Source organism: Phyllostomus hastatus, unplaced genomic scaffold (assembly GCF_019186645.2).
Source record: "Phyllostomus hastatus isolate PE091 unplaced genomic scaffold, TTU_PhHast_1.1 phas_contig_86, whole genome shotgun sequence".
Taxonomy (NCBI): domain Eukaryota; kingdom Metazoa; phylum Chordata; class Mammalia; order Chiroptera; family Phyllostomidae; genus Phyllostomus; species Phyllostomus hastatus.
In genome coordinates this window covers 84,196,902-84,223,968 of record NW_025333977.1, presented here as the reverse complement: position 1 = coordinate 84,223,968, position 27,067 = coordinate 84,196,902, and the positions used below count along the sequence as shown (strand labels likewise).

The window sequence follows — 27,067 nt, the reverse complement described above, 5'->3', positions numbered from 1 at the left end:
ACAAAAATGGACTTTATTTAATGAAAGTATTTTTTAAAAATCCTTTAATTAGCCCTGGCTGTTGTGGCTCAGTGGATTGAGTGCTGGACTGAGAAGCAAAGGGTCATTGGTTTGATTCCCAGTCAGGGCACCTGCCTGGGTTGCCAGCCAGATCCCTGGTGGCGGGTGCGTGAAGGGCAATCACACATCATGTTTCTTTCGCCCTTCCCCTCTTTCTAAAAATAAATAAATAAAATCTTTTAAAAAGTCTTTTAATTACATCCAATGATTTTTAAGTATAACCATGTACTTATGATTTTATTCTCTTAGGAATGCTAGGCATGTCTGTTACAATTCTGATTCCAATACCAATTAACTTAATACATCATTGTTCTCACAATGATGGTAGAGACAAACTCCAGATTTGATTGCTTTGCTACAAATTCTGCATTCCTACTACTTTGGAAGGAATTATTTATTACTACTTTGGTAGGAATTAATTATTTTATACCTCAGTATGTTAGACTCCATTCTTTATCCTAGGATCAGACAAGTCCTCCTGGCAGGTGGAGATTAGCCAAAAAAACCATGTGTACGCAATCTCCTACAAATAACATGCTACCACTCCACCATACTTTCTACTTGCCTTGGAAATCTTTCTTTCTTCATTCAAAATGTAGTCCACTGGTTACAAGAAGATGTTCATAATCTTGATATATCTTATCCCTCTCCTCAAAGTATCTAGTTCCCACTGGGGCTAGAGGGGGAAACCATTCATCTAGCATCATCAATGGAAATAGATGTTCTAGTAGCCCCAGTGATTTGTGTTTTTCTTTTCTTCCTCCAGACATTGGAGAAACACCACCCACCCAAAGAAGATATTAAATCTAAGCCTTTGTCTAAGCCAACCTTTCATCTCTAAAAGCTCAGAAGAAACCTGCCGAGGATTTTCAAGCCTGTTGGCAGCAGTGGGTGGGGGTGGGTGCTCTTTTCCTGTAATCTTGGCAGAGAGTTATGTAATTTGCATCTCCACTTGGCACTCAAACTAATTTTCCCACTGATATTGGGAACCACAAAATTTGGGCTTCTTAGCTCAACTAACCACTTAACCATTTTTTTCTGTGGCAAAATGGGTTCCAAATTTTAACCATCTGAGTTACAAATGAGTGGTGGAACATCTTTGGCATATTATCTGGGAACTGTTTATCAGCCCCAACTTAGAATAGCTTGATTTGTATAAATGTAATGTATCCTACAAAGAAAAATTAACTTCACCAATCTTGAATTTTTGACAGTTGTTTCTAATCCTTCAAATTCTTTAAAAAAATAGGACTTCCTTTTTTTCTCTCATTATCTAAAAGATTGCATCTACCTTTTAAATTGATAAAATGCAGTGATAAATTCTTTGAATATGCTGGGGAAACAGGGCAGGTGTCAGCATAATAAGAGCCTCCATATGGCTAGTATTCTGGTAGGTTTGAGAAGGATTCCTAAACATATTTCTTTTTCCCCCCAAATATCCTTGGCTAATCATTTGTATAAGTAAGAGTAGGGACATAATACATTTGTATATGTATGTGTGCATTTGTGTATTTACTTACATGTAATTGAATATTTAGGGAAAGATGTGTAAAAAACCCGAAGTATTTGTTGCTTCCAAAGAGGAGAAATGGATTGCCTAAAACAGGAATAGAAGAGATAACTACAATTCATTTGACAGAATTCTGTACCACGTCATACCTGCACCATGTGAATATCTTAATTATCCAAATAAATAAAATTTAAAGATAAAACCAGAAGTTCTTGTCTGGCCACTCCCATTTTGTATCCTCAGCATCAGTCCTGAGGGAGATGTCTAATAAATAGTTTGAGACTCTCACATGAGTAACTAATAGGGTTATCCCCTTATGACCCTTATCACTAGGCTCAACTCTTTCAATAGAAGGAATAAGAGAAAATACTAAACTGTCATTTGCTGAAGTGCTGCATGCAGCCTTAATGTCACCCTGTAAATGACAAGCTTTCTGATACAAAAAGGAAGGTCTCCTTCCTTGCATATGAACATTCTGAGAAGAAAGTGCCAGTAGAAACTTGGGTAGCATGCATGAGGTTTAAGCAATAATCCTTAATATACCATTCCTCACGTGTGAGACTGAGGGAGGGTTTCCTAAAGAGTGAGGTTGATTTAGGGATCAGGGATCAGCTGCTGAAGCCGGCACTTGGAAAAGACAAACCAACCATTCACACCCCAGACCACTCAATACCAGCATTGTCTCCAATCCATCTTTCATAAGGGGGGATCCAAGAGGGGGAGGGGATCAGGGAAGAAGAGAAAATAAACGTTTCTAATCCTTAAGAGGAAGTACAGGAGAGAAGAAAAAAGGAACAAGATGTGAGCATGGAAAGTCAGTTCCCAGGAATATTTAGTTTTAAAATCAACTTTGGCTTTTAATCTTAGCCTCCACTGTCAAGTTTATTGTTTTACATTCCTCATGCCATCTTTCAGCACAGGCCCCCCTCCACCCCGCAAGCTTTGTTGCACTTCTCTCTTTCACTCCCTTCCTCTATGAAGGTTTGCCTTCTCTCCTTCCCATCTCCTTTTCCTTCTGTTCTCACCTCTCCCTCTCCTTTCCTGGACTTTCACTCCTGTTCTTTTATAGCTCCAGTCTCTCTCCTCCTCTCCTTTCTCTTGCACAGTATCTCCAAGCTCCATTCACTCTTCTTAAGGAAATCAGCCAGGCCTCAGATGGAGCTGTTGTCCTGACAACCTAAAGGTGCATCGGCCTTTCATTGAGCCTGGCTGCTGCTGAAGGGGGCAGTTGTGCAAAGCTAGGGGCCACGCCAAGGGGAGGGCGGAGGGGATGACGTGGAGGGGCTGCTGAGATCGGTGGGGGCAGGGGAGGTGCCGAGCAGAGAGAGGGAGGGACTGGAGAGAGAAGCGGGAGAGGGGGAGGGGGAGACAGACTCTGGGCTGCTGCCGGAGCTGTGTGGGTTTCTTTACACTCCCTCGCTGCCTGCCCGCCTGGGAAAGTGGGTTACAGAGGGAAGGAGCTCAACTCAGACACTGGCAAAGGAGCATCCAGCCACAGATAGACCGGAGAACAGCTCCCTTTTGCAGTCTTCTCTTCATCTTTTTTAGAGGGTTTTATATTCATACTCTCTCTCTCTCTCTCTTTTTTAATTTTGTTCCTTTGACTTTTACCCCCAACCACCCTTGCTGGGGTTTTATGAGTGCTTTGTTAAGTCTTAGAAGGAAAAGAGGCTGCGCGAGGGAGAGGGAAAGAGAGAGGCAAAGTGGAAAGGACCACAAACTGCCCGAGCCGGTCTGTCTTTGCTGTTGATGAAAGCCCTCTGTTTGTAAGCCCCCCTCGGCTGAGCAGGGAGCACACGCACACCTTTCCAGAGTACACCAACCCGCACCGCGGCGTGGCCACCATGGTGGGCAGAGTTCAGCCAGATCGGAAACAGTTGCCGCTGGTCCTACTGAGATTGCTCTGCCTTCTCCCCACAGGATTGCCTGTTCGCAGCGTGGATTTTAATCGAGGCACGGACAACATCACCGTGAGGCAGGGGGACACGGCCATCCTCAGGTAGGGCTTTCGGGCAACTTTTCTACTGTGTGTGTGTATGTGTGTGTGTGATCTCTTTAAACTCCAGCATTTCATGCTGCAGTCGTGTGTATATTTGTCTGTATATGTCTGTGTGTATGTCTTTTACTGACTGGCCGAGGTACCTGACAACAAATTTCAAGGGAATTCCGGTCCCTGTCAAGGACCAGCAGGGTTGGTTAAATTTCCTTTGGTTCTGAGGACCTTGTTTCTCTTACCAGGAAAGCGTAACTTGCCCTCTGCTATTAGTGACTTTTGGGTAGCATTTCTTGCTTTTGTAATTGAAGATGCTTTGCACTTCAGAGTTTTGTTTGGGGTTCCTTGATTGAAAAAGAAGAGTTGTTGAATTACAGCTCTCAAAGAGTGGCACACAGTACTGCATTCGCCATTGTGTGTGTGTGTGTGTGTGTGTGTGTGTGTGTGTGTGTGTGTGTGAGAGAGAGAGAGAGAGAGAGAGAGAGAGAGAGAGAGAGAGAGAGAGGGAATGAGAATAAGCAACTCAAGGCTCTCCTCTGCTCCAGCAGTAGTCTTATAGGAGACTTGCTGGAAGAATCTTCTAATTGACATCAAGGCAATAAATCAATCTTAGAACTTTGGTTGATTACTGAGCCTTTTTTGGAATGTGGATAGAAATCAACAAAAAGAATGAAGAGAATAACAAGAAGTAAAAAAAGAACTTGCCAAATTGCTGATATTTAAGAATAGGAGTGTTAAGCACAGAGGCTTGGGAAAGAATTAACCTGGCATAAAATGGATATTTCAAATTGATTACTGACCTCAAAGTCTTATCTCTATGCAGCTCTGCCAAACTCTGAAATATAATTTGAGATTGAAATTTGGAAAGGAAGAGTCCTAAGTCCTTGGTAGTTTGACCCCTAGAAGAGACAGTGAACTGGAGAAACTCAGATGGAACCTAACCATAATTCTATTTCTAAAAAGCTCCAAGCTTCTTTTCCTGTGTTTCTTTTCTTTCTAACCCTCCTACACCTACTGCACATACCCCTTGTCCTTTTTTTCTAGCTTTCCTTGAATTTCCATCAGGTTCTAACAAAAATTAAAACAGGAGAAGAATAAAAAACAATGAAAGAAAATGTTCTCCTTGGAGAGCCTTTAAAATCTCATTTTGTCCAAATAAAATGACCCAGTGTCAGTTTGTCTATCTAGCTAATATTGCTTGTTGTGGCAATAAAAAAAACAGTGTGCAATAGAAAATAAACCTCTAATCTGTGTGCAAGAAGCTGATAGTGCATAAACCCTGGGGCATCAGGGAGCAGTTCTGTAGCAGAGCTGCCTAGAGCAGCAAAGTTTTCTTTCCTTTTCTCAGAAATAAATTTGGTTGGCTGTCACAGTGTCCTGCTTTGGGATCTCTAGCCTTGTTAGAGAGGAGTGTGTGTGTGTTGTGCATACCATGTTGTGTGTGTATGTGTGTTGTAAAAACTGCAGATTGTAAAAACTAAGAAAATCATGATGTGTGAGTACTCCTGTCTTCATTTCCTGAGCATTGGATGATTATGAATCCCAAAGATCCTACTATCCAAAGCAGATTTTCTCTTCTAGCTCTCCAGCCCTGTAAACCTGCATGTATGATTTATCCACATGGAGTAATAAGATTTATGGAGTAATTTATCCATTTGCAGAGGGATTTGGGCATGATGCAGATAATGTTTTTGCAAACATATAAGCATGTTGTCTCCCCTGCTAGCATTCATACTTCCTAACATCATTAACCCTTTACCAATAAAGCAGCCTATGAGTATTTATGCTATACCTAAAAATATTTTTCACTGATTATAAGATTGAGTGTGGGAGAAGTGAATAGTATGGATGTCTAAGATTTTGTTTAAATGTCCATGAACTTTGTAAGGCCTTTCTATATCAGCAACACCTATATCATAAGCCATAGCTAGCAAAGATTTAGATAAGCATCTAAATGTTAATTCAGAAGAAAAGAGGTATTCTTATACTTGCATATACTATGTGCATAGAAGTCTGTGTCTGTGAGAGACAGTGTCACTACATAAATGTCTATTTATAATATAGATGTTGTTTCTGGGTGTCTACAGCTCAAAAGAAATGGAAATTTTTAGCAACATACTTCAGTAGACATTACAGTGTGAAATGGGCACAGTAAGAAAAAAGAATAAATATAGAAGCAGTTATTCCCTGGGAAATGGAAGATAGACTAATAGAGCATGCAAAGAAGGCACCTGTGAGAGTCCATTGCTTCCCCAGACCTCCCACCTAATGTGCCCTCATTTTTACTTCCCTTGCCTTGGATGAGGCTTTATTTCTAGGTTGGTGGAGCTTCATCAGAAGTAACTATAGAGAGAGTTTCCTTTGTTTTCTTAGCTGACCTTCTTCTCAATCTCTTTGACTGAATCCAGTAAACTTTGTGGGTCAGTTTCCTGGTGAAGAATGGTGCTCTTGGTTTCTACTTACAAGTCCAGCCTGGGAAAGGCTTGCTTCTACTTTAATTGTGACATTTTACTGAGAGCATGAGCTTCCAGGGGAGGAGAGGAAGGAGAACTTGATTCATTGGAAGCCACAGTAGATATTTGGCACTGTGAAACTGAAGTGACAAGGGGAAAAAAATCCTCCCTCAGTGAGTTTGTGGCCCTGAATAATCTGAAATGGCAACAGGAGACAAGGGTGGTTTGTAATTCTGGTGGTGCAATGACAGAAGTTTGGCTGACTGTCCTTAAAACATTTAGCTCTCCTGCCTTACTTTGGTGAAACAAGTGTGTCTTTTGCACATTGATGCTTGTTTGTGTGTAACTATGATTACATACTTTCTGTAACTATGATTACTAACCACTTTTTGATGTACATATGCATCTTGTTAGCAAGGCACACACTAGTGTTGGGGTCTTGTTCTGGAATTTTCTTCTTTGGTCTGGGAGATATAGAATGAAGGTGACAAAATTAGATGGAAAGAAAGATACTCTCGTGCATGTAAACCTAACCCAGTTGTTTCCCAGAAAAGATTGTAGATCTTTATGAAGTCCTTTATGAGATTATTTAAGAGCTGAAGGAAACCACAATATCATCTTCCTTCTCCAAGGAAAAGAATCAAAGTGTGGTCCACGGACCAGTGGTGGCAGCAGCAGCACCTGGAGATACTTCCTAGGTCTACTGAACCAGAATTCATGTTTGTGTTTGTATGCAGTGATGCATGTGACATACTTATTCACAGGATTTTATTTGTGGGGAAGTCACATGTGTTTTTTTCTGAACAAAGCCCACCTGCCTCACTGCCACCCTCCACAAGTGTAGAAGTTCATCAATGACTGGATGAGCTCTGGCACTGATCTTTCCAGCCCTCTGTTTTCGCACATAGGCCCCCATCGAGATTCACCTCTTGGTCAATCTTGGTGGGTTGAAACCACGTAGCTTTCTTGATAAGTCAAGGGAAAGTAGAAATAGATAATGTCACAATCCAACCTTTAAAATGCAATTTTAACTGTCCCACTGAGTATATTTTCAGTATCACAGCATATGTCTCTAAAAGTAATTATAAAATACATGATCTCAATGTATCTTTTCATAAGGTAACTGTAAAAATTACAGATATGTATATAGCTGGATATACAACATAAATATATGATAAATGAGGGAACTGTTCATTATTGTGACTTTAAATATTTTAAATTTGAGGTATTGATTATTCATTTTATAATTCTGACTCAATGTTAGTGGGATATTATAATACTTTTTATGGTGATAACATTTTTCCCACTTAGTATACCTGTAATAAATTTAGTATCTAAGTTCAGGAAAGTTAAATTTTTAAGTTTTCAAAAATTTCTGTCTTTTTTTTCCCTATGTGTTCCTGCACTAAGGGACAAAAGAAGTATCAACACAAAAGATGTGATTAATTGACTGTAAAATGTAAAAATTGTATGAAAATTTCAAGGGGAAAAATGGTTTCCCCTTTATAAGGCACCTGGAATGCCTACATTCACTAAGAAAATGTCAACACTCAAACAAGCTCCCGAGACAATATGTGGTTTTCTGCCAGTTATAATTCACTGTTTGGAAACAAACTTTGTGGTCATGGGTCTATAGGAAGAGCTTATAACAATTATAAGTTTGCTATTTTATTTTTTTCTGTAACTGAATCACTAAAGCCAATAAAAATTTATTGGTTATTACTGATACTTCAGAACCATTCATTGTCCATCAAACTCTTTATTAAATATATTTGGTACATAAAGGAGTCTGGCATACTACTGTGTATTGTGTAGGAATATGGCTTATTATATACATGTTTTTAAAGGATGTTTACATCCCTGTGAATTATATCATCTGTTGTCATTTATGCCCTGAGGAAAGCAGCAGGCAAGTCTCATGTGACAAATGCACATTGTGATATTGTGTGTTTCTTTAAGTACAAAACACCAAAGTATGTGCTCACACGCTTACACATACACATACACTCCTCACATATTAAGGTGATTTTTCTATTCTATGTAATTTGACTTTGAATGAATTATTTGTAGAATTGTGTTGCAAACAACCAAAAGTGACTCACTCACCCACAAAATCAGTTGGTGAGGTTTAAACATTTGTGTTTCTTGAGGCTGGTTCCATATAATAGCAAACGTGGGCAAAAAATGATTAGTGCATTTTGCTTTGGTCTCAGAGCTCCACTTGCAAATGTCTGTGACTCATGGGAGAGGAGGTTGCCCAAATGTGTTCTCCTGGCTATCACTGTCATTCCCTGAGCCTTAGAGAGCCCTTCCCCTCAGGGCATTGTGTAGGGTTCACAGCCATTTGCCCTATTCTTATCTGAATGTCTTGCCCGTTAATTTGTAAGACTCAGAAGATATGGGTTCTAATTTTGGATCTATCCTTGCATACAACATGACTTTGAGCAAGTCTCTTAAATGTTTTGAGCTTTAGTTTAATTTATAAAGTGCTGAAACTATCTATTTTAGTTACTCTACAGGGTTGTTTAAGGAAGTTTATAAGAGATAAAGTAGGAAAGTTTGTTGAATTGTAAACTGTTATGTAAGCATAAAGTATTAGTTGTTTTCCAATCATATGCAGCCAGTTGTTCAGACTATAGGCAGATTTTTTTTTAAATCAGTGTTTCTCAGTCTTGAAGGTGTATCAAATTTACATGGAGTGCTTGTTAAAACACAGGTTACTTGGCCCCTACTTACACAGTTTCTCATTCAGTAGGTCTCTGGTAGGGTCTGAGATCTGCATTTCTAAGTAGTCCTCAGATGATGCTGATGCTGCAGGATTGGGCCACACTTGGAGAACCTCTGACCCCTACTACTGCTAGTGTGTTTTGGAGATGGGAGTCTTTAAGTACGGTATAGTCACTTATTAAAATCCAAAATCTTGAGGTCTGTCCAAGACCTAATAAATCAGAATCTGCATTTAACAATATATTCAGATGAATCATAAGCACATTAAAGGAGGAGAAGGACTTGCTTAAGACAATTTACAACCATGGCTGTACATTACAATCAAATTGGGACCCTAAAAATATTAAAGCCATACATTCTATACTCTCAGAAAATTCTGGTTTAATTAGTTTTAGGATAGGTCCTGGGCAAAGGTATTTTTTAAATGATTCTGATATGTACATATTGTTGAACACTGCTGTTTTACTGGTAGAGGAATCTCTTTTAAAAACCATTTTTGGGCGGCAGCACTTAATACCCATGCAGTAAAAAATTGGAGTCATGTTGCATGGCTTGGTAAATATGTCAGCAGCAAAGATGTAAAAATTCAGTTGGGAGAGAGAAAAGAGATTGTCATAGATTCTTTTCTTTATCATATGATCTCCTAACTACAGTGTCATGGAAAATGGAGTGTCTTTATTTTAATATGATCTAATTTACATAGTATGTATTGAAATAACATTAGGCTTGATTTTAAGTTGATCGTCCTGTGTTCTGCCTTTCATTTATATTAGATAAGACACAAAACAGTGCTGGTTTTTAATGCTGTCTCTAAGATAGAAAAGAGACAATATTTAGGTAAGAAAAATATCTTCAGTGTGAACTTATACAAACAGGATTAATTATGTGCACTTCTATTTTCATATACACAAATATAAGATTTATAAGATAATAGTTACATGTTCATAGTATTCATCTCAATTTTTACATGGTGATCAGTCTTTAGCTGAAACTTATAGACAAGTATTTGTGTCATAAGTAAAGACTTCCATCAACAATACAGTACATTCAGAATGCTCAACAAACACACAAAAGACCAAGATCTAAATAGATGGAAATAGTCTTATGTATTAAATGAAGATAACTGACAATTACCTGGCCTAGTACACAAGCTATTTTTATGATTTATTGAGATACTATGTTTGTAAGTGTTTTGTAAACTGTGAAATGGTATAAAATATAAGCTCTTAATGAGATTATTGTCATTATATTCACAGCAGGAAATAACTTTTAGAAAATTAAATAAAATTAGCCTTTAAATTTTTATTTCTTTGGTCAAGGTTGAGCATTTGCTCTAAGATGTTTATATCATTTTATTTCAAGTTCTTCCGAGTCACATGTATCTTAGGATATAGTTGAACTTTTAAAAAAAAATCAGGAATACAGGGCAAGTGAACACAGTTTTTGTAGTCAACTATAATCAAAACATAATTTTGATTAATGAGTTATTAACCTTCACACGCAAAAAAAGCTATGCTTTAGATTTTGTTAATTACACTAGGATAAACTTGTAGAAAATTTATAGTATGGAAAGGCCTTTGATATTAGGCAGTCTACCATTTCATTTTAAAATGATAAAATTGAGAAGAGAAAAATGTAACTGATTGTCCAAAGATTTTAGTGAACATTTGAGAACTAGAATGTATATCTCCTAATTATCATTCAGAGCCCTGGAATGATCTTCCTGGTTTCCACATTATCCTATGATGTGCTGTTTTTAACCCAAAATGATACTAAAAATGTCTATCTCAGTCTTAGTCTCCTTCCCTTCTTCTTATGTCTTCCCATCATTTTCCTCCCATCCTCTTGCCATCTCCCCTCTCCTTGCTTTTCTCCCCTTCTCTTTCTCTTCTATCCTCCTTTCTTTATCTACCTGTCATTTCTCTTCCTCTCCCTTTTTCTCCATCTCCTTTCTTGTCTCTCGTCCCTGCAGATCAAAGCTGGACTTACCTGTGGATGACCATCTGGCTAGTGCAAGTCAAGAAGGAATTTTGTAGGAAATGCTTCACTTTTCACATATGCATTCTCTGTAGTAACCAAGTGGGTTTTCCTTCCTTCATTTGCAGTCTCCATGTTATCCTCTCAGTCGTTTTTGTATTTGGCAGAACCTATGCAACATTTTTTTATAAATATATATTTTTTGCTTCTGGTATTCTGCCTATTAGTCAGACTTTTTTATCTGAATTCTTAGCTTTTCCCCTACCCCTCCAGGCCTTCACTTGGATTAGGAAACTTTACCAGCTTCTTATTATTACTCATTACCTGCTGCCTGGTTCTGTCTATTACTTGTTTTTCTTAGAGACCCTGATTAGAGTAGCTGCAATGAGATTGCAGTTCAAGTCTCCGCTTTCAGTAGGCAGGTTATCTTTTGCACAAGCTCAAGGGTTACTCGATGTCTTACAGTCATTGTAGATTGTAGGTAGAATTCTTTGAGGAAGGTGCAATTTTTTTTTTTAATTTGTACAAAATTTACTTCGAGCTAACAATTATCTGGTAATGTTAAACTGAGAACTAGACAGAGATCCAGACAAGTCTCCTGGGATGGTGGAGGCACTGCGTGATAAGCCCTTCTGAAGATACCTGGGGAGTGCGGGTTCTGGTGTGGCATGCAGAAAAGTTCTCATAATGCTTTATTAGCAGGTGAGCGGTAGAGCCAAGGGAGGTCAAACATGTTACAACAAGAAAAGAGCAGAGCACAGTAAAGGAAAAAACAGGGCAGCAACTCTCAGCGAGCCCCACAGGGAGGTCTGTCAGATCAGAATAGAGTCTCAGTCACAAGGCTGAGACTCAGAGAAGGAACAGAATCCTTGGGACAAGAGCTGGCTGAAACAGGGAAGAGCCCTCAGGAATAAGGGACATACCCCAAACATATTACTAAAATAGGTAGCTTGGTCAAGAATAAAGTGAAGCTTTGTATCAAAACTGTTGTAACCAAGTGTGGCATGGATATGAATCTGAGGACTGAGCTTCATCTTTTAAAACTCTTGCTATATAAATTCCAGGTCATAAAACCTGGTCCTGCTAGGTGGGGGAAAATGGAGGCAAAGGTCAGAAATGAAGCCAGAATTGGCACTACTTACCTCTCCCTGCCTTAGGTAACTTTACTTAATTATATCTTTAGTCTGCTTAGAACTTCCAAAACTCTGCATAGTTAGCAAAACCATGAACCTGACTATCTCAGGCCTGTTGTTTTCTAATATCAATCTAGAAATGGGACCAGATCCTTCAAAGACTTATCATCATCCACAACATAAAGTTAAAGCTCCTTGTATTAGCTAACTCTTCATGACCTGCTACCTCATGGCATTCACTAATTCACAACCATTTACAGTTTCTACTCCAGAACACGTGAATGTGTATGGACAACAGTGCGGGTTCTTACCTTTGTCTGTGTTGCTTTCTCTATCTAGAGCCTCCCCTCCTCTCTCTCACCTGACCCCCACCCACCAAACAGCTCAGTTACCTCCTTGCTATTCCAGGTGCAGGTCTAGTTCTGGTACTGTCTTATCCAGAAAAACCTTTCTGATTCTCATAGATTGGGCTAAGCACTGTACTTATTATTACAGATAGTCTCTTTTGTATTTATCTCCTAGCTTTATTGATATATAACTAATAAAATTTTATAAACTTTAAGTATACACACACACACTTATATATATATACATACATATATAGTCTGTCCAGAAGGTATCCAGCCATGTACTATGAAAAACAGATACATTTATAGAAGAAGATACAAGATACAAGAAACACTGTACACAGGACAATGATGCCTCAGTCCCCTTCAAAGTAGGCACCATGGGACCTCACACAGTTCTCCCAGTCTCTATCAATTGCCCTATCATATTTTCCTGAATCTCATTGACAGTCTAAAATCTCTTCCCTTTCAAAGGTGATTTTAGTTTTGAGAGAAGCAAGAAGTCACAGAGCACCAAATCTAGGCTGCAGGAGGGCTGAGTCACCTGGCTGATATGATGTTTTGCCAGAAAATTCTGTCATCAGTTGCCCATAGCTGTGGCCTTCTGAATCATTTGAATAGTTTCTGTGGAGGAATGTTCAAGGTTAATGCAAAATTGGACGCAGATGTGTTGCTGTACTCGCTCAGTCATTTTGAACACAACGGCCACACAGTACACATGATCATTCAATGATTTCTACTGCCCCCACTGACTAGTACAGTGAAGTCATCATTGTTCACTCATGCATATTCTAATCTACTCTCCTTGGCTGCCAGGTTACATTGACATGGTGTAAATTGTTATTATTATATTAGCAATGGCTGGAGTTTTTCTGGGCAGATCTTGTATAGTGAAAAGATTGCTACAATCAAGTTAATTAACACATTCATCACCTCAGATAGCAACCTTTTTTATATGTGGTAGAACAGCCAAAATTCACTTTCCTAGCAAACCGAAGTGTACAACACATCATTATTAATTATAGTCAACCATGCTGTACATTATATCTCTAGAATTATCCATCTTATGACTAAAATTTGTATGCTTTGACCAACATTTTCCCACTTTCACCACCCTTCAGACTCTGGCAGCCACCATCCTACGCTCTTTCTATGACTTCAACTTTTTTAGATTCCACATATCAATGAGATTATGCAGTATCTACCTTTCCCTATTTAGTTTTTTAAAAAATGTAGTATAATGCCTTCCATATTCATCTGCATTTTTGCAAATTATATTATTTCCTTATTTCTTAAAAATATTTTATTTATTTATTTTTAGGGAGATGGGAAGGGAGGGAGAAAGAGAAAGAGAGCAAACATCAATGTGTGGTTGCCTCTTGCGTGCCCCATATTTGGGAACCTGGCCTGCAACCCAGGCATGTGCCCTGACTGGGAATCAAACTGGTAACCCTTTGGTTTGCAGGCCTGCACTCAATCCACTAAACTCCACCAGCCAGGGCTCCTTATTATTTTTTAACTTGAGAATGTGTTTATTTTTTATTGTCTATTCTAGTACTGTTGTGCCAATATTTTTCCCCTTTTCTCCTTTCCACTCAGCCCACCCCTTCTTCCCTCAGTCAGTCCCCACTCTGTTGTCTGTGTCCATGGATCGTTCATACATGTTCTTTTCCTTATTTTTTTTATATCTGAGTAATATTCCATTCTGTGTTTCTGTGCAGATAGATAGATAAGATAGAGATCAAATTGTCTTTATCCATTTGTCCATCAGTGAATACTTGGGTTGTTTTCATATCTTGGCTATTGTGAATAATGCTACAATGAACAGGAAGTGCAGCTATGTCTTTGTGATATGATTTTATTTCTCTCAGATACATACCTTGAAATGGGAGTGCTGAATCGTATCTATACCCCAATTTAGCATTTACTGCACTTTTAAAAATTCATATCCACTCTTGTCTTGCTTTAAATATATTATCATCTCTTCAAAGTCAAGAATCTCATCTGCTGTACCTTTTCATCCCAGAATGTAGCTTACCATATTTTTTGGACTATAAGACACACTTCTTTTTTTTTACCACATTTTTTGCTTCAAAAATTTTTTCCCTGTCCTGGCTGGCGTAGCTCAGTGGATAGAGCTCGGGCTGCGAACCAAAGTGTTGCAGGTTCGATTCCCAGCCAGGGTACATGCCTGGGTTGCAGGCCATAACCCCCAGCAACCGCACATTGATGTTTCTCTCTATCTCCCTCCCTTCCCTCTCTAAAAATAAATAAATAAAATCTTAAAAAAAATTTTCCCTTATTTTCCTCCTCTAAAACCTAGGTGCATCTTGGGTCTGTACCATAAGATGCACCTAGGTTTTAGAGGAGGAAAATAGGAAAAAAAAATTTGAAGCAAAAAATGTGATTAAAAAGTGCATCATATAGTCTGAAAAATACGGTAGTTCCTATGGGTGCTCAGATATATATTTGCTCACTGAATTGAATAGAGTTAGTTGCACTGTAAATCAAACAGGCCAGAAATTGGCTTATGAAAGAGGAAACAAATTGGAAGGAGACAGGGATGAAGCAAAATATGTTAGTGGTGAAATCAATCGGCACTGGAGTAATTGTGGTTGTGTGGTTGAAAAAATGGGGAGGGGAGTCATAAAATCATGGATTCTTTTCTGACCACTGGTGGCAGAAGGGGTTTGGCTAGCCCCACTTTCAACATTTTCATTTCAGCTACTCTTTTCAAACACAGATCTTTAGAGAATGAGAAAGGCAAATCAGGGAATTTTAGGGGGATGTGAAAGTTTTAGTCACAGGTACCCAAACAAAATGTGCTCCATCCTCTAATAGATTAGCTTTTAACAAAACTAGGAGTCACTCAGTACACCTGAAGAGAGGCGGGTCCAGTGTCTGTGAAGACCTCAGCATCCCAGTTAGGTGTAAGAGGATAACACCTTTTAGAAGCTAGAGAAGCTTTCTCCCTCTAGTGGTGGCTAATAAACTTTCAGAGACTAAGGGATTTGGGAGTTCTGTGAAGTGTTGGTATTGTTGTAAAACAGATATATTCACATAATCTGTTCTACTTTCTTGTGAAATAAGGCAAGGAGCAGCAGATTACTCTGACTCATTTGACTCAAAACAATTATTTGTACTGACCAATGATGCTTACCAGGGTTTTGTAGTGTAGAGCTCATGACCCATTCCTAGAGAATTTCAAACTTGAATGTACAGTGGACTTTGTAAAAATCCCAAGTTCCCTTCTGTATTCCTTGCCATAATGCACAGGGCATTGTTTATGTGAGATCAGAGGAAAATCCTGTAACTGAAGGAAAAAGCAACCCAACTTTTCAAACAGTCATGCAGACTACTTATTCCAGAGTGACTTTTTTATGACGCATTTCCATGTAGAAGTTCCACTTTGAAGTTATCTATGGTTAACAGTATCCTTTGTAAAGCTGTGCTTTAGTCATGCTACTATTTGCCACACTCTTAGGGACAAAAGATAAATATGAAAGTTATGCAGTTTAACACTAAGTCATGCATAGCCTACGTGTGAAATATTTACATGTGAAAGCATTGAGAAAATTAATTGGTTTCCTGATTTCTAATTTTTGTGCTGCTTCTGTTATACCTCATTCTAGCACATCTATATCAAGCCTGTTTATTTTATGGTGTTTGAGTCACATACAGTTGTGGAATTTTAGCTGATTTTCACCTTGAGATAACCAAAGTTTGTTCTAATCTTATGCATGTTCATAATGTGATTGTATGAGCATATCTTAAGATCAGCATTTTATATTGTTGAATCATTAACTTGCCAGTTGAATAAATTTTTGAGTCTATGACCTCTATTCTATCACTTGAGACTCCAATATGATGAACTAATATCTAACATCATCACCATGACAAAGAAATTCCTAAAGTCTCTGTGATATCACTAGATTAGATCAGCTTCCAGATTGAACACTAAGGAACTTGTGTGTTGTTCCCCCCAAAATTATTAACTGTATTAAAGCTGGAAATTACCTTCCACTGTTCTAACTCCAAGATGGGTTAAATTCTTACCTATCTCCTAAGCAAAGAGATGTTGGTCTGAGGAAGTGACATATTTTTGTATGTGGTTGAGTACATCAGAAGAAGTGCATGATGTTATAAGTAGAGTGATGATATGCTCTAGTTAAAAAAAAAAAACTCCTATATTAACTTATTAGGGTCATGGCATAGGAAACTTAAAAATATTTTTGCATTGATGCCTTGGACCTTGTATAACAATAAAACAGAACTCAAAATCCAGTTCTTCACAAAATAAAATTATGTATTTATATAGAATCTGCTATGATATATAAATTACTTATGAATATACTTAATTTATATTATGTGGATATGTTTGAACACAAGGTTTTAATTTTAATTTCTTCTACAAATGTTTATAATTATATGTCAAAGTAAAAGCATATATATGCTTTTTATTTTTTTAAAGATTTTATTTATTTTTTAGAGAGAGGGGAAGGAGGGAGAAAGAGAGGGAGAAAAACATTGATGTGTGAAATATCCATTGGCTGCCTCTCACACACCCCAAACCAAGGATGTGGCCCACAACCAAGGCATGTGCCAGTACTGGGAATCAAACCAGCCACCTTTTGGTTCATGGGCCAGCACTCAAACTACTGAGCCACACCAGCCAGGGCAATGTGCTTTTTATGTGTACATGAAAATTATATACATGAAATATGAATGATAATATAATTGTGAATTTGGGTCCCAGCACACTTTATGGGGCCCTAATTAATTTGATGCATCAATTGTGGAGAAGTTAGTTCATTGCAGAAAACCAAATTTCCAGGTAATCAAGGATGTGAACAGATACAATATGTAAGAAGCATCATGCAATGGCTTTCTTAATTTATTTAAATTAATGTTTTATCTAATCATTATGCAAGTGTTAAAATAATTTTGTAAGGCAGTTCAGATGATGTTTCTTGTCTCCACTACATTTTGGTTATCATATAACCCCTAAAGAACAAAATAAAATCTTATAGCATTTTTTTCTATTTGTATTTTAGCATAGGCACTAATGTTGTCTTTGCTAAATAGGAAATAACTTTTTTTAAAAAAGTAGAGCAAATAGGTTGTATTCATGACCTCAGTTCTAGCCTGAATTTCTATTTTATTCATTCTAAGTCATAATATCTAGTGATTGTTAACAGGAATGTTTAATCAGGATGAGAGACAGGCCATTGGAAGAGAAGACTATGAATTTTAATTAAATTTCAATTTGTTTATCAAATAAAATGATCATAATTATGCTTTTATACCTTTTTCAATACTCAAGACCTAAGTCATGTGAAGAAACAGGTTCAGCTGTTATATTCATATCCATTATCCACAAGGTACTAAAACAAATTGATAGCATGATTGAATAAATACTGTTGCTAACATATGAAATCCTGTAGAAAACAGAAGGCATTTCACAATGTTGGTGGCATACAATATTCTCCTAGTTGTAAATAAAATGTGGAAACTAGTGTTAAGTTGACAACAACAACAAATGCCTAAGTACTAGAACATTTCAAAAAGCAAGCAGTGATCACTAGAAGACAACATAGGTTCTCTGGGAACAAATTATAACATGGTAATAGATTTCTTCAAAACAGCTAACTTTTCAGACCTGAGGATCAGGAAAATGTCATTTACCCTGAGTGTTTGTAGTTTGACAAGTTTCTGCAGACATACTTATGAACAGTCTATAATGGGCTAGATTTTGTTTTTTAGCTGAGTGGATAATTATACCAAAGAAATGCTGATTGACTGTGGTGAAGTATTCTCTTAGTTGGTGTTTGACCATATTCAATATTTGGATAAAAATACAGGAAGCTAAATTTTACCATGTGCATGACACAAATAAATGAGGATTCTATTGGTTGACAGAATTATAAGGTAAAAATGAATGAAATATAAAGGATAAATTGTAACTTTATACAAAGAAGAATGTTATTCATATTTCTTAAGTACATGTGTTTATACCATAACTCATTAAAAGGGAGGAAAAAAAAGAGAGCAAGAAAAAACAAAATAAAGCAAAAAGTATGGGTGGTTTATAATTTAAATAGAACATAATTTAAATAAGTGAATCAGATTGAATTATTTTGAAAATGAGCATTCAAATGGATTTATGGCATAATGGAAATAACACACTGTCTGAGCCAGGAGTCACAGCTCCAAGTACCACCTCTGCCAATTAACAGCTTTGTTAAAATGGGCAAATCACTTTTCCCTGTTGGGCTTCAGTCCTTTATTTACACAAGGAGTATGATAATAATAATATTTATCTTTTCACCTCAGAAGGTTAGAGTAAAATAAGAAGGATATATATATAATATGATACATATAATTATATATAAATATATATACTATATATAATAAATACCATTTGTTATTCTGCCAGGTAGAACAGGTTTCCTTGCAAATAAGTACATTTTTAGTAATTTTATATTTAAGGAGAGGCTAGGTAACTATTAGGAAATATTATTTTTAGAAACAACCTTTATGTAGCAGAAGGTTGAAATAATTTCTCATGTCTCTGCTACTACCAATAATCCATTAATCTGTGATATTATGCATTTCCACTGTAGTTAATTTTTGTATAATTTTTAATATTTTTGCTGGCATTCCATTATATCTTTGCTTATAAAGAATACCACTCAGAAATATGTTACCTAATTATTTTTTCAGTGGGTATTAATATTCATACCTCTACTATTTTCTTCCCACTGGAGAATTTGAGAACTTTTGTAGAGAGAGGGGCTGTGATTTTTTAAATGGTCTGTGTAGGCCTTTCATCTTTCTGTGTAGAACAATATCAAGACAAATTTGGTCTTGGAAGGATACTTTTATATTCATTCATCTTCACAGAAATAGATAACGTTGATCAGATTAAATGGTGATCTCATCTCTTACATCTTCCAACTACCTCTATTACTTTAGCGTACATGTTAATATAATTTTGTCTGAAGCCCACCTTATGGCTCTACATCATACTGATGTTCATCTCTTACCGAACATCTTGTTGCTGTCTGAATTTGAAAAATATGAAAACAAGATTTCTTATGTTAAAACTTAACTATCCACCCTATCTCATCTTTTTTATCAACACAGCTCAAATTGCTACCTCCCTTACTTGTCTAAAAGAGTGAAATCTGATGTTACCTCCAAATTCATGCTTCCTGTTGTATTCTTTCCTACTCTGAAGCCCTAGATATCCTTGTTCTTAAACCTCTCTGGTCCTGGCTCCCTCTGAGCCCTGACAGGACTCAGTAACTTCCCCAGCTATTTGATGTAAGAACCTTCCCTCTGCTTACTCCCACAGATCCATTGGAGATGAAATCCAATACAATGGGAATGGTTAGCTTGGGACCATGGACTTGACAATACAATGGGAAAGGTTAGGTTGGGACCATAGACTTGACTTTGCCTATGGGTAAATCTGTATTTCTAAATTGAGGAGTACTTTGCTTATATCACTCACTTACTTTTTATATTAAGAGCCTTCTCCAAAAATACTGAAGCAAAAGAATTTGAATGTCCAATTTTCTCTTCTTACAGTTCAGGTAACCTCTGCTGCCATCAAATATGAGGTCAGCCAACAAATGGCATCTCTCAATACATCTTGGTAAACCACATTTCTATCTCCTGCTGAAACCAATCTCTTTCACCAAATTCAGCATTTTTGCTTTCTTATTTTTGTATGCATCTTTACTTATTTTATCTTTTTTTGTGAAATGATTTTACCTAAAAGTTCGAAGTGTTAAAATGCATAAAGAACACAATTATCAGAGTATGAAACCAGCCTCTTTCCTGTTGAGCTGACAGGTACTCAGCCAATTTCCTCATCACTGCCTGAGCGGTATTTATAGTGAAAGAAGCATCGATGCACAGCTCTGTCTGTGGAACCAAGTGACTTAAATACATAATGTGGCATTTTGGGTAATAGTTTTGAAAGAGCTCAAAAAGATCAAGCAAACAAAAGGGGTTATTTAAAGGGAAGGGAGAAGAGAAAAGATAGAGACAGATTATGAGCAAGCAGATTAGGAAAGGATCGGATGTCAGGATTTGAGTAAAACACAGATAGCCCCAGTCCAAATGGGGATATGTATGTTTAAAGCTGAAAATATTCCCCCAAAATGCCACAGTTCCCCAGTGGAAATCTGTGGATGCTAAAATTAAAATGGAGCTTGTTAAAAGATAATGAAATGGGATCCTAAGAATTATCTAACAAAGTCCTAAATATGTCAGTTAATTCCTTGTGGATAAAGTCTCAGTTTTCTTCAATATTAGTCCCAAGAGAAAAGGTTTAAGCAATCAGTTCCCAAGCCTTTTTCTCTTGGGTAGCTACAAAATTATTGCAAAGATTTCAAACCTCCATGCATACTTTAAGCATTATGTGTAGACATTATGTATCTGAAACATAAATGAATTACTCTTTTTCAAATATGTATATTATAATGGAAAATACATCATTGTATTACTCTTTTTCAAATATGACTATTACAGTGGGAAATGTATCATTTGTTTCTGAATTTATGATATTTTTAAATGTTATTCACCTTATGACTATTACAGTGGGAAATGTATCATCTGTTTCTGAATTTATGATATTTTTTAAATGTTATTCACCTTTTTTTTTCTTTACTGGAGATTTCCTGAATTACAAAGGGGTTAGAAAATTTGAAAGTAAAAGGATTCTCTCATTTAGAAAAAATTTTGATAAGGATAGGACCTGTTAGAATATAGGTAGGAAATGAAGAGGACAAGGACAGCAGGGTAATAGAGAGAGAGCCCTAAGTAAGATAGACTATGATTGGAAATACAGATGTGAGAAAGGAAACAAATGTAAAAGGATATATGGAATGAAATAAATTTTCTTCTTATATATTTTTTGGAGTTTTTATTTTATTCTATTTTATTTTTAATTATATTTTATTGATTATGTTATTAGAGTTGTCTCAAAGTAGTTTGCCTCCTTTGCCACCCCTCCACCAAGCACTCCCAACTCCCTCAGGCAATCCCCACACCATTGTTCATGTCCATGGATCATTTGTATAAGTTCTTTGGCTACTACATTTCCTATACTGTACTTCACATCTTCATGGCTGTTCTGTAACTACCTATTTGTACTTCTTAATTCCCTCACCTCTTCACCCACTACCCTACATGCTTTTCCATCTGGCAACCATCAAAACACTCTGTATCCATGATTCTGTCTCTGTTTGTCTTGTTTGCTTAGTGTGTTTTTCAGTTGTAATTGTTGATAGATATGTTTTGATTGCCATTTTATTGTTCACAGTTTTGATCTCCATTTTCTTGAATAAATCCCTTTAACATGTTATATAATAATAGTTTGGTGATGATGAACTACTTTAGCTTTTTCTTGTCTGAGAAGTTCTTTATCTGCTCCTCAATTCTAAATGATAGCTTTGCTGGGTAGAGCAATCTTGGCTGTAGGTCCCTGCTTTTCATGACTTTGAATGTTTCTTGCTAAAACTTTTTAGCCTGCAAAGTTTCTTTTCAGAAATTAGATGACAGTCTTATGGGAACTTTCCCATAGGTAACTAACTTCTTTTCTCTTACTACTTTTAAGATTTTCTCTTTATCTTTAACCTTTGGCATTTTCATTATGATGTGTCTTGGAGTGGGCCTCTTTGCATCAATCTTGTTTGGGACTCCCTGTGCTTCCAGGACTTGCATGCGTATTTCCTTCACCAAATTAGGGAAGGTTTCTTTCACTATTTTTTTTCAAATGGATTTCCAATTTCTTGCTCTTTCTTTTCTCCTTTTGGCACCCCTATTTTGCAAATGTTGGACCCCTTGAAGTTATTCCAGAGACTGCTTATACCATCCTTATTTTGTTAGCAATTCTTTCTTCTTCTTCTGATTAGTTGTCTTTTTCTTCCCTATGTTTCAAATCATTGATTTGTTTCTCAGCTTCCCCCACTCCACTGTTGTTTTCCTGTTTGTTCTTTATTTCAATAGGTGTATCCTTCACTTCTCACTGAATATTTTTTCTGCTGCTGAGGTTCCTTAAGCATCTGTATAACCAGTGTTTTGGAGTCTGCATCTGATAGGTTGCTTACCTCCATTTTGTTTAGTTCTTTTTCTGGAGTTTTGATTTGTGTTTTCATTTGGGCCATGTTTCTTTGTCTCCTCATTTTGGCAGCCTTCCTGTGTTTGTTTCTATGTATTAGGTAGAGATGCTATGACTCCCTGTCTTGGTAGCCTGGCCTAATGTAGTAGGTATCCTGTAGAGTCCAGTGGTACAGCATCCCCTATCACCCGAGACGGGTACTCAAGGTGCACCCTTTGTGTGGGCTGAGTACACCCTCCTCTTGTAGTTGAGCTTTGGTTGCTCTTGGAAGATCAATGGGAGGGACTTACCCAGAGCAGTCAGCTACAAGGATTGGCTGTGACCACTGACCACAAACCTCTGCCATCCATAGGGGATCAGCTGTGCAGGGTCAGGGTGGTGGTGCTCCAACATGATCTATAACTGTCCACTGAGTGTGCAGGCCCTGGGGTTTGAGGTTGGTGTAGGCCAAGGTCAGCTGGTGAAGGTCAGCTTCCACCTGTGTTTTGCCCCGGGCCACCCTGTGTGAGCTATAAAGCAATCTGAGATGGTTGCTACTTGTGCTAAGCTTGGAGATTTCCAGACAAAACCAAGCTGTGAATCTAGGCTGGCTGGTGCTACTGCCTGTGCCTGGGGCCACTTAGCAAAAGGTATGGGGGCTGGGAGGTCACTGAGGTCACTTGTTGCTTGTTTGGAAGGATCTAAGAAGTTGTGAAATATGAGCCAAGACCAGCTATACCACTGTTAACAGCTGTAAGTTGGGTGGGGTGGAGCCTCAGTGAATCTCCAGAATTGGGACAAAGAATGTTGACCAGGTTGATGTAGTCTCAGATATGGCACCTACCTGCCAGCTCTGTGGCTGAGTGGGGGTAGGGTTCAGAAAAGGGACTATGATCTCTGCCTTCCTTTCTCTCTGGGAGAAAGCTGTTCCCTAGCTCCTGTCTTGATGCCAGACATTTCAGCTCCTCGCTGTGTGCCACTGTTGCCTTTCAAGCTGCTACCCTAGTGCTGGAGCTCAGAAGGAGTGAATTTGAGTAAGTCTGTTTTGTGGGTTCTTTAGAAGAAAGTTCCTGGGACACCAGAGGTTTCTTCCACCAACTCAATCTCTGCTGTTTTTGCAGCTGGAAGTTATGGGGACTTATCTTCCTGGTACTAGAACCCTGGGCTGGGTGGCCTGGTATGGGGCTGAGACTCCTCACTTACCAAATATCCCTCCCAAATTTGTATCCACCAAATGAGAATGTGGGACCACCCTGTTCACATCAGTGCCTCTCCTACCAGTCTGGATGGATGTGGTTTCTTTAGTACCATAGTTGTCAGACTTCCATTTAACTTGATTTCTGACAGTTCTGAGTGATGGTTATTTTACAATTTAGTTGTAATTTTGATGTGGTTGTACAAGGAAGCAAGCTGTGTTTACCTATGCTTCCATCCTGACTGAAAGTCGGAATGAAATAGATTTTCAAAGTAAGATTAATGTAGTTTTTAAATTGAATTTGAGGGTCTCTGAAATATTCAGGTACAGTTGTCTATTGGGGAGTGAATCTGGGGACCTGTAGTTCAGAAAAAGATCTGAGTTACTTAGCATCGTCATCTTTTCTGTTGGGGGTTAATTCAAACTATAGTTTACATGAAATTGCCAAGGAAAGAGTGTAGAATGGATAGTTAGTGTGCATGGCCCTGTGCTGGGCATTCCGCAAGGATTAAATAAATGTCCAACAGGAGAAGATTTACAGTGAAGCTTAAGCTTTGGGGCTCTTCACTTATGTGGATTACCTACTCTGAAGCTTTGTCTCTAATTTTAAATGTATCATTTTTAACTTATAACTTTTTAAAGAAAAACTCCACACCAGAAATTTCCGGCCACCCAAATATATATATTCACACTTGTCCTACTTCCTCCAGAAACTTGTAAAAATGAAAATGTAAGTAACAATAAAAACATTATAGTCCTAATGATGGTTAAAATGACTTTTCAAAAATTTCTGAGGGCTGGTGTGTTAGTTAGCATATTTTTAATGAAAAAGTTCAGTCTTAAGGGTTATGGTGAAACTTGAGTGGAATCAGAGAGAAAAAAATAGGCAGGCATTTCAGTAAAGAAGAGATCACACAATAAATAAAGTAACCTCATGTTGTGTGCTATGAGAAAAGCCCCAGGAGATCTTTGTTTTTGGACCCTTGGCACACTTCTTTATGATGAGACAGATTACTAATTATATTTGCACCCCATGGTACTGTAGACTACTTTGGCTCATTCTTTACCATGAAATACATACAGCCTTACTATTCTATTGGCAGCTCTATGTTGCTTCCAAGTTAGGAAATATGGTAATGACCACTCCAGGGTTCAGTATGATGAGAGAAGACACAGGGCGAGAACAGACAATATATTCCCATTTCAGATTTGGTTGCCCAATTGTGCTGCAGTGCTGTTATAATTTTTACTATTATTACCATCATCTTGTTTTTATTTTTCTTAATACTTGATAAATTTAATGAACTATATCTAAGTAATGGGACTTCTTTATTCCCACTGCTATCACTCTATTCCAAACCTTTATAAGTACAAGACTGCCTTCAGTCTTTCCACATATTGAGTTCTTACTTTATACTATTGATCACTGGTAATGATCAGTTAATAATATGGAGCTTATAATCTAACCATCCAGATTTTCATCACTGTTTGGGTTCAGAGCTTTTTATCAGTCCCTTCCCTTGTTCAATAAACTTAAGTCTGTGTCTCTTTACCTTCAATTTCAAAGCACCATCAGTCCATAGTATATCTGTCTGTGATAGTCATCCTGTCTTTTTGTCAGGAATGTTTCCTGATGCCCCATGCCTATGTTTCCCTTTTTGTTTATTTGTATTAAAGTTTTACTTTCTTTCATGTTGTATGGTTTATTTTTCCTTCTCCATCTAAACTAAATTTTACATTAAACCTTTTCTCCGATAAGAAGCCATTAATTATTTCATCCTCACTTTATTTTTTCCTCATTTATTTTGAGACTTACAGAAAATATCAAATAATTTTAGTGCTTAAGCATCTGCTAATAGTTTCATGAATTTTAGCTTCATATTCTCAACTATAATGCAAGCTCCCTAAATCATAAAATTGAGGAATGTTGAAGACCACATGAGTATATTGGTCTGGGTAATCTCTCCACCAATAATTGTACTGATATACTTATTCAAGTATATCATCTCTGTATTTTAAAGGAGAGGAAATAAAGCTCTGGCAAAAATTAATGACATCCAGTGGTCAAACAATTAGTTATTAGTTATCCTGGTCTAGATCACTGCTACTTCCAGAATGTCTTGTCTTCTGTGCCCCACATATTGCTTGGAAAAGAGCTGGACAAGTAGCAGGTGCTCAATAATTTCTTTTGTGGTAGGTACAGTGAGGTGTATTTGTTGCTGTGCTCAATTCAATGGATCATATATGGCCAAAGGTATGGAGTAACAATAGCACATCTATTTTTCTCTTGTCATAAGTAAATATGGGGTAGTGAATCCTATAGGGTTAATTAAATTAATACAGGTGAGCAATTCTTTTGAAATTATTTTCATGCTGATTTTGGGTGATAATTGCATTGCCAGAGTTGATGACTTGGCAAAAGTGTTATGACTTAGACATATCTAAGTCATATCTAAGTGCCCAGCCCCCACAGTAGGCAATTTATTTGGCTTGGGAAACTCCACTCTTTTTTCATTAGTGAGGTTAGCCTCTTGGGGATGCCATTTTCAAAAGTAATGCAAATACCTCTTTTCCTACCAATAAAACTGTGATTTACAGTATTAATCTAGTTGAAAGGCAAGACAAATGGAAGTCTGCATATAGGAGAAATGAAATTAGAATAAAATGGCACATTCCCCAAAGTTTTCTTAATATGTAGAGTATTAACCTGGCACCCAGCCTTATTTGCTGCATTCGGAGCTCCATCAATCAGAAGAATGGAAAGCTTGGGTTTCTAAGACCTTACAGGGCTTTTGACTCACTAGGTTCTGCAGATTTTATTGGGTAAATAACATGATATTTAATCCACAGTGTTAGGGTGGTCAGTGACATGGGCTGTGAAAGAATTCACAAAGAGAAGAAAATGCAGAGAGTAAAAAATTTTATTTTATTTTTCCAAGAGAAGGAAAGGGCTAGGTGTGGATATATGCATCAGCCCCAAGGGGTTAGGGCTTTGGGCTTTTATTGGGTAATGGGGTGGTTGTAAAGCAGGATGTTTCAGGTGGGCTGCAACTTGTTTCAGTGTTATCTTTGGCTGTAGGGTCCAGTTGCTGGGGTCTGGCATGTCCTGTTTCATAAGTTTCCTGGAGCCTCTGCACCGTCAGGGCACTTCCAGTAATTTTCTAGTCCTGAGGATAAAGTCTCATAAAACTATGAGGGTCAGTCGTGCTTTATGGGGTCTAGCTAGCTTTAGGAAAGAGGGTGTGAAGAAGGGGCTTTTGTCCTGTTACGCAATATCTCTTTTTTGTCCTGTGTAAGACTGAGTCTCTAAGATCTAGACATATTCCTCATAATTTTTGCTCCATACTTATCCAAGTTTCACTTTTACCCACATAACATACTGCTGTACTCTCCATCATTCTATGAACCTCACTTGATTATAAAACATTCAGTTTTCATTAGTAAGAGCTTGCTCTGTTCCCCCTCTCCCATTACCAGATAACTGCACCTTGGAGAAGGCAGGGCTATGGAAAATTAGTGGGGTTCTGTCACTGGTTAGAAATGCTGGAATGAAATTGAAAT

The 27,067-nt window shown here is 37.6% G+C and overlaps 1 protein-coding gene across 2 annotated transcripts in view; it reads left to right on the top strand.

The window, feature by feature from the left end:
• The first annotated feature begins 2,943 nt into the window (after window positions 1–2,943).
• The window catches only part of LOC123827056 (limbic system associated membrane protein), a 633,910-nt gene continuing 609,786 nt past the window's right edge, over window positions 2,944–27,067 (top strand). For both annotated transcript variants that reach the window (XM_045851349.1, XM_045851347.1), the window contains exon 1: window positions 2,944–3,569. In XM_045851349.1, the coding sequence (XP_045707305.1) occupies window positions 3,415–3,569 (155 nt within the window). In that variant the 5' untranslated portion in view covers window positions 2,944–3,414. The remainder of the gene's footprint in view (window positions 3,570–27,067) is intronic.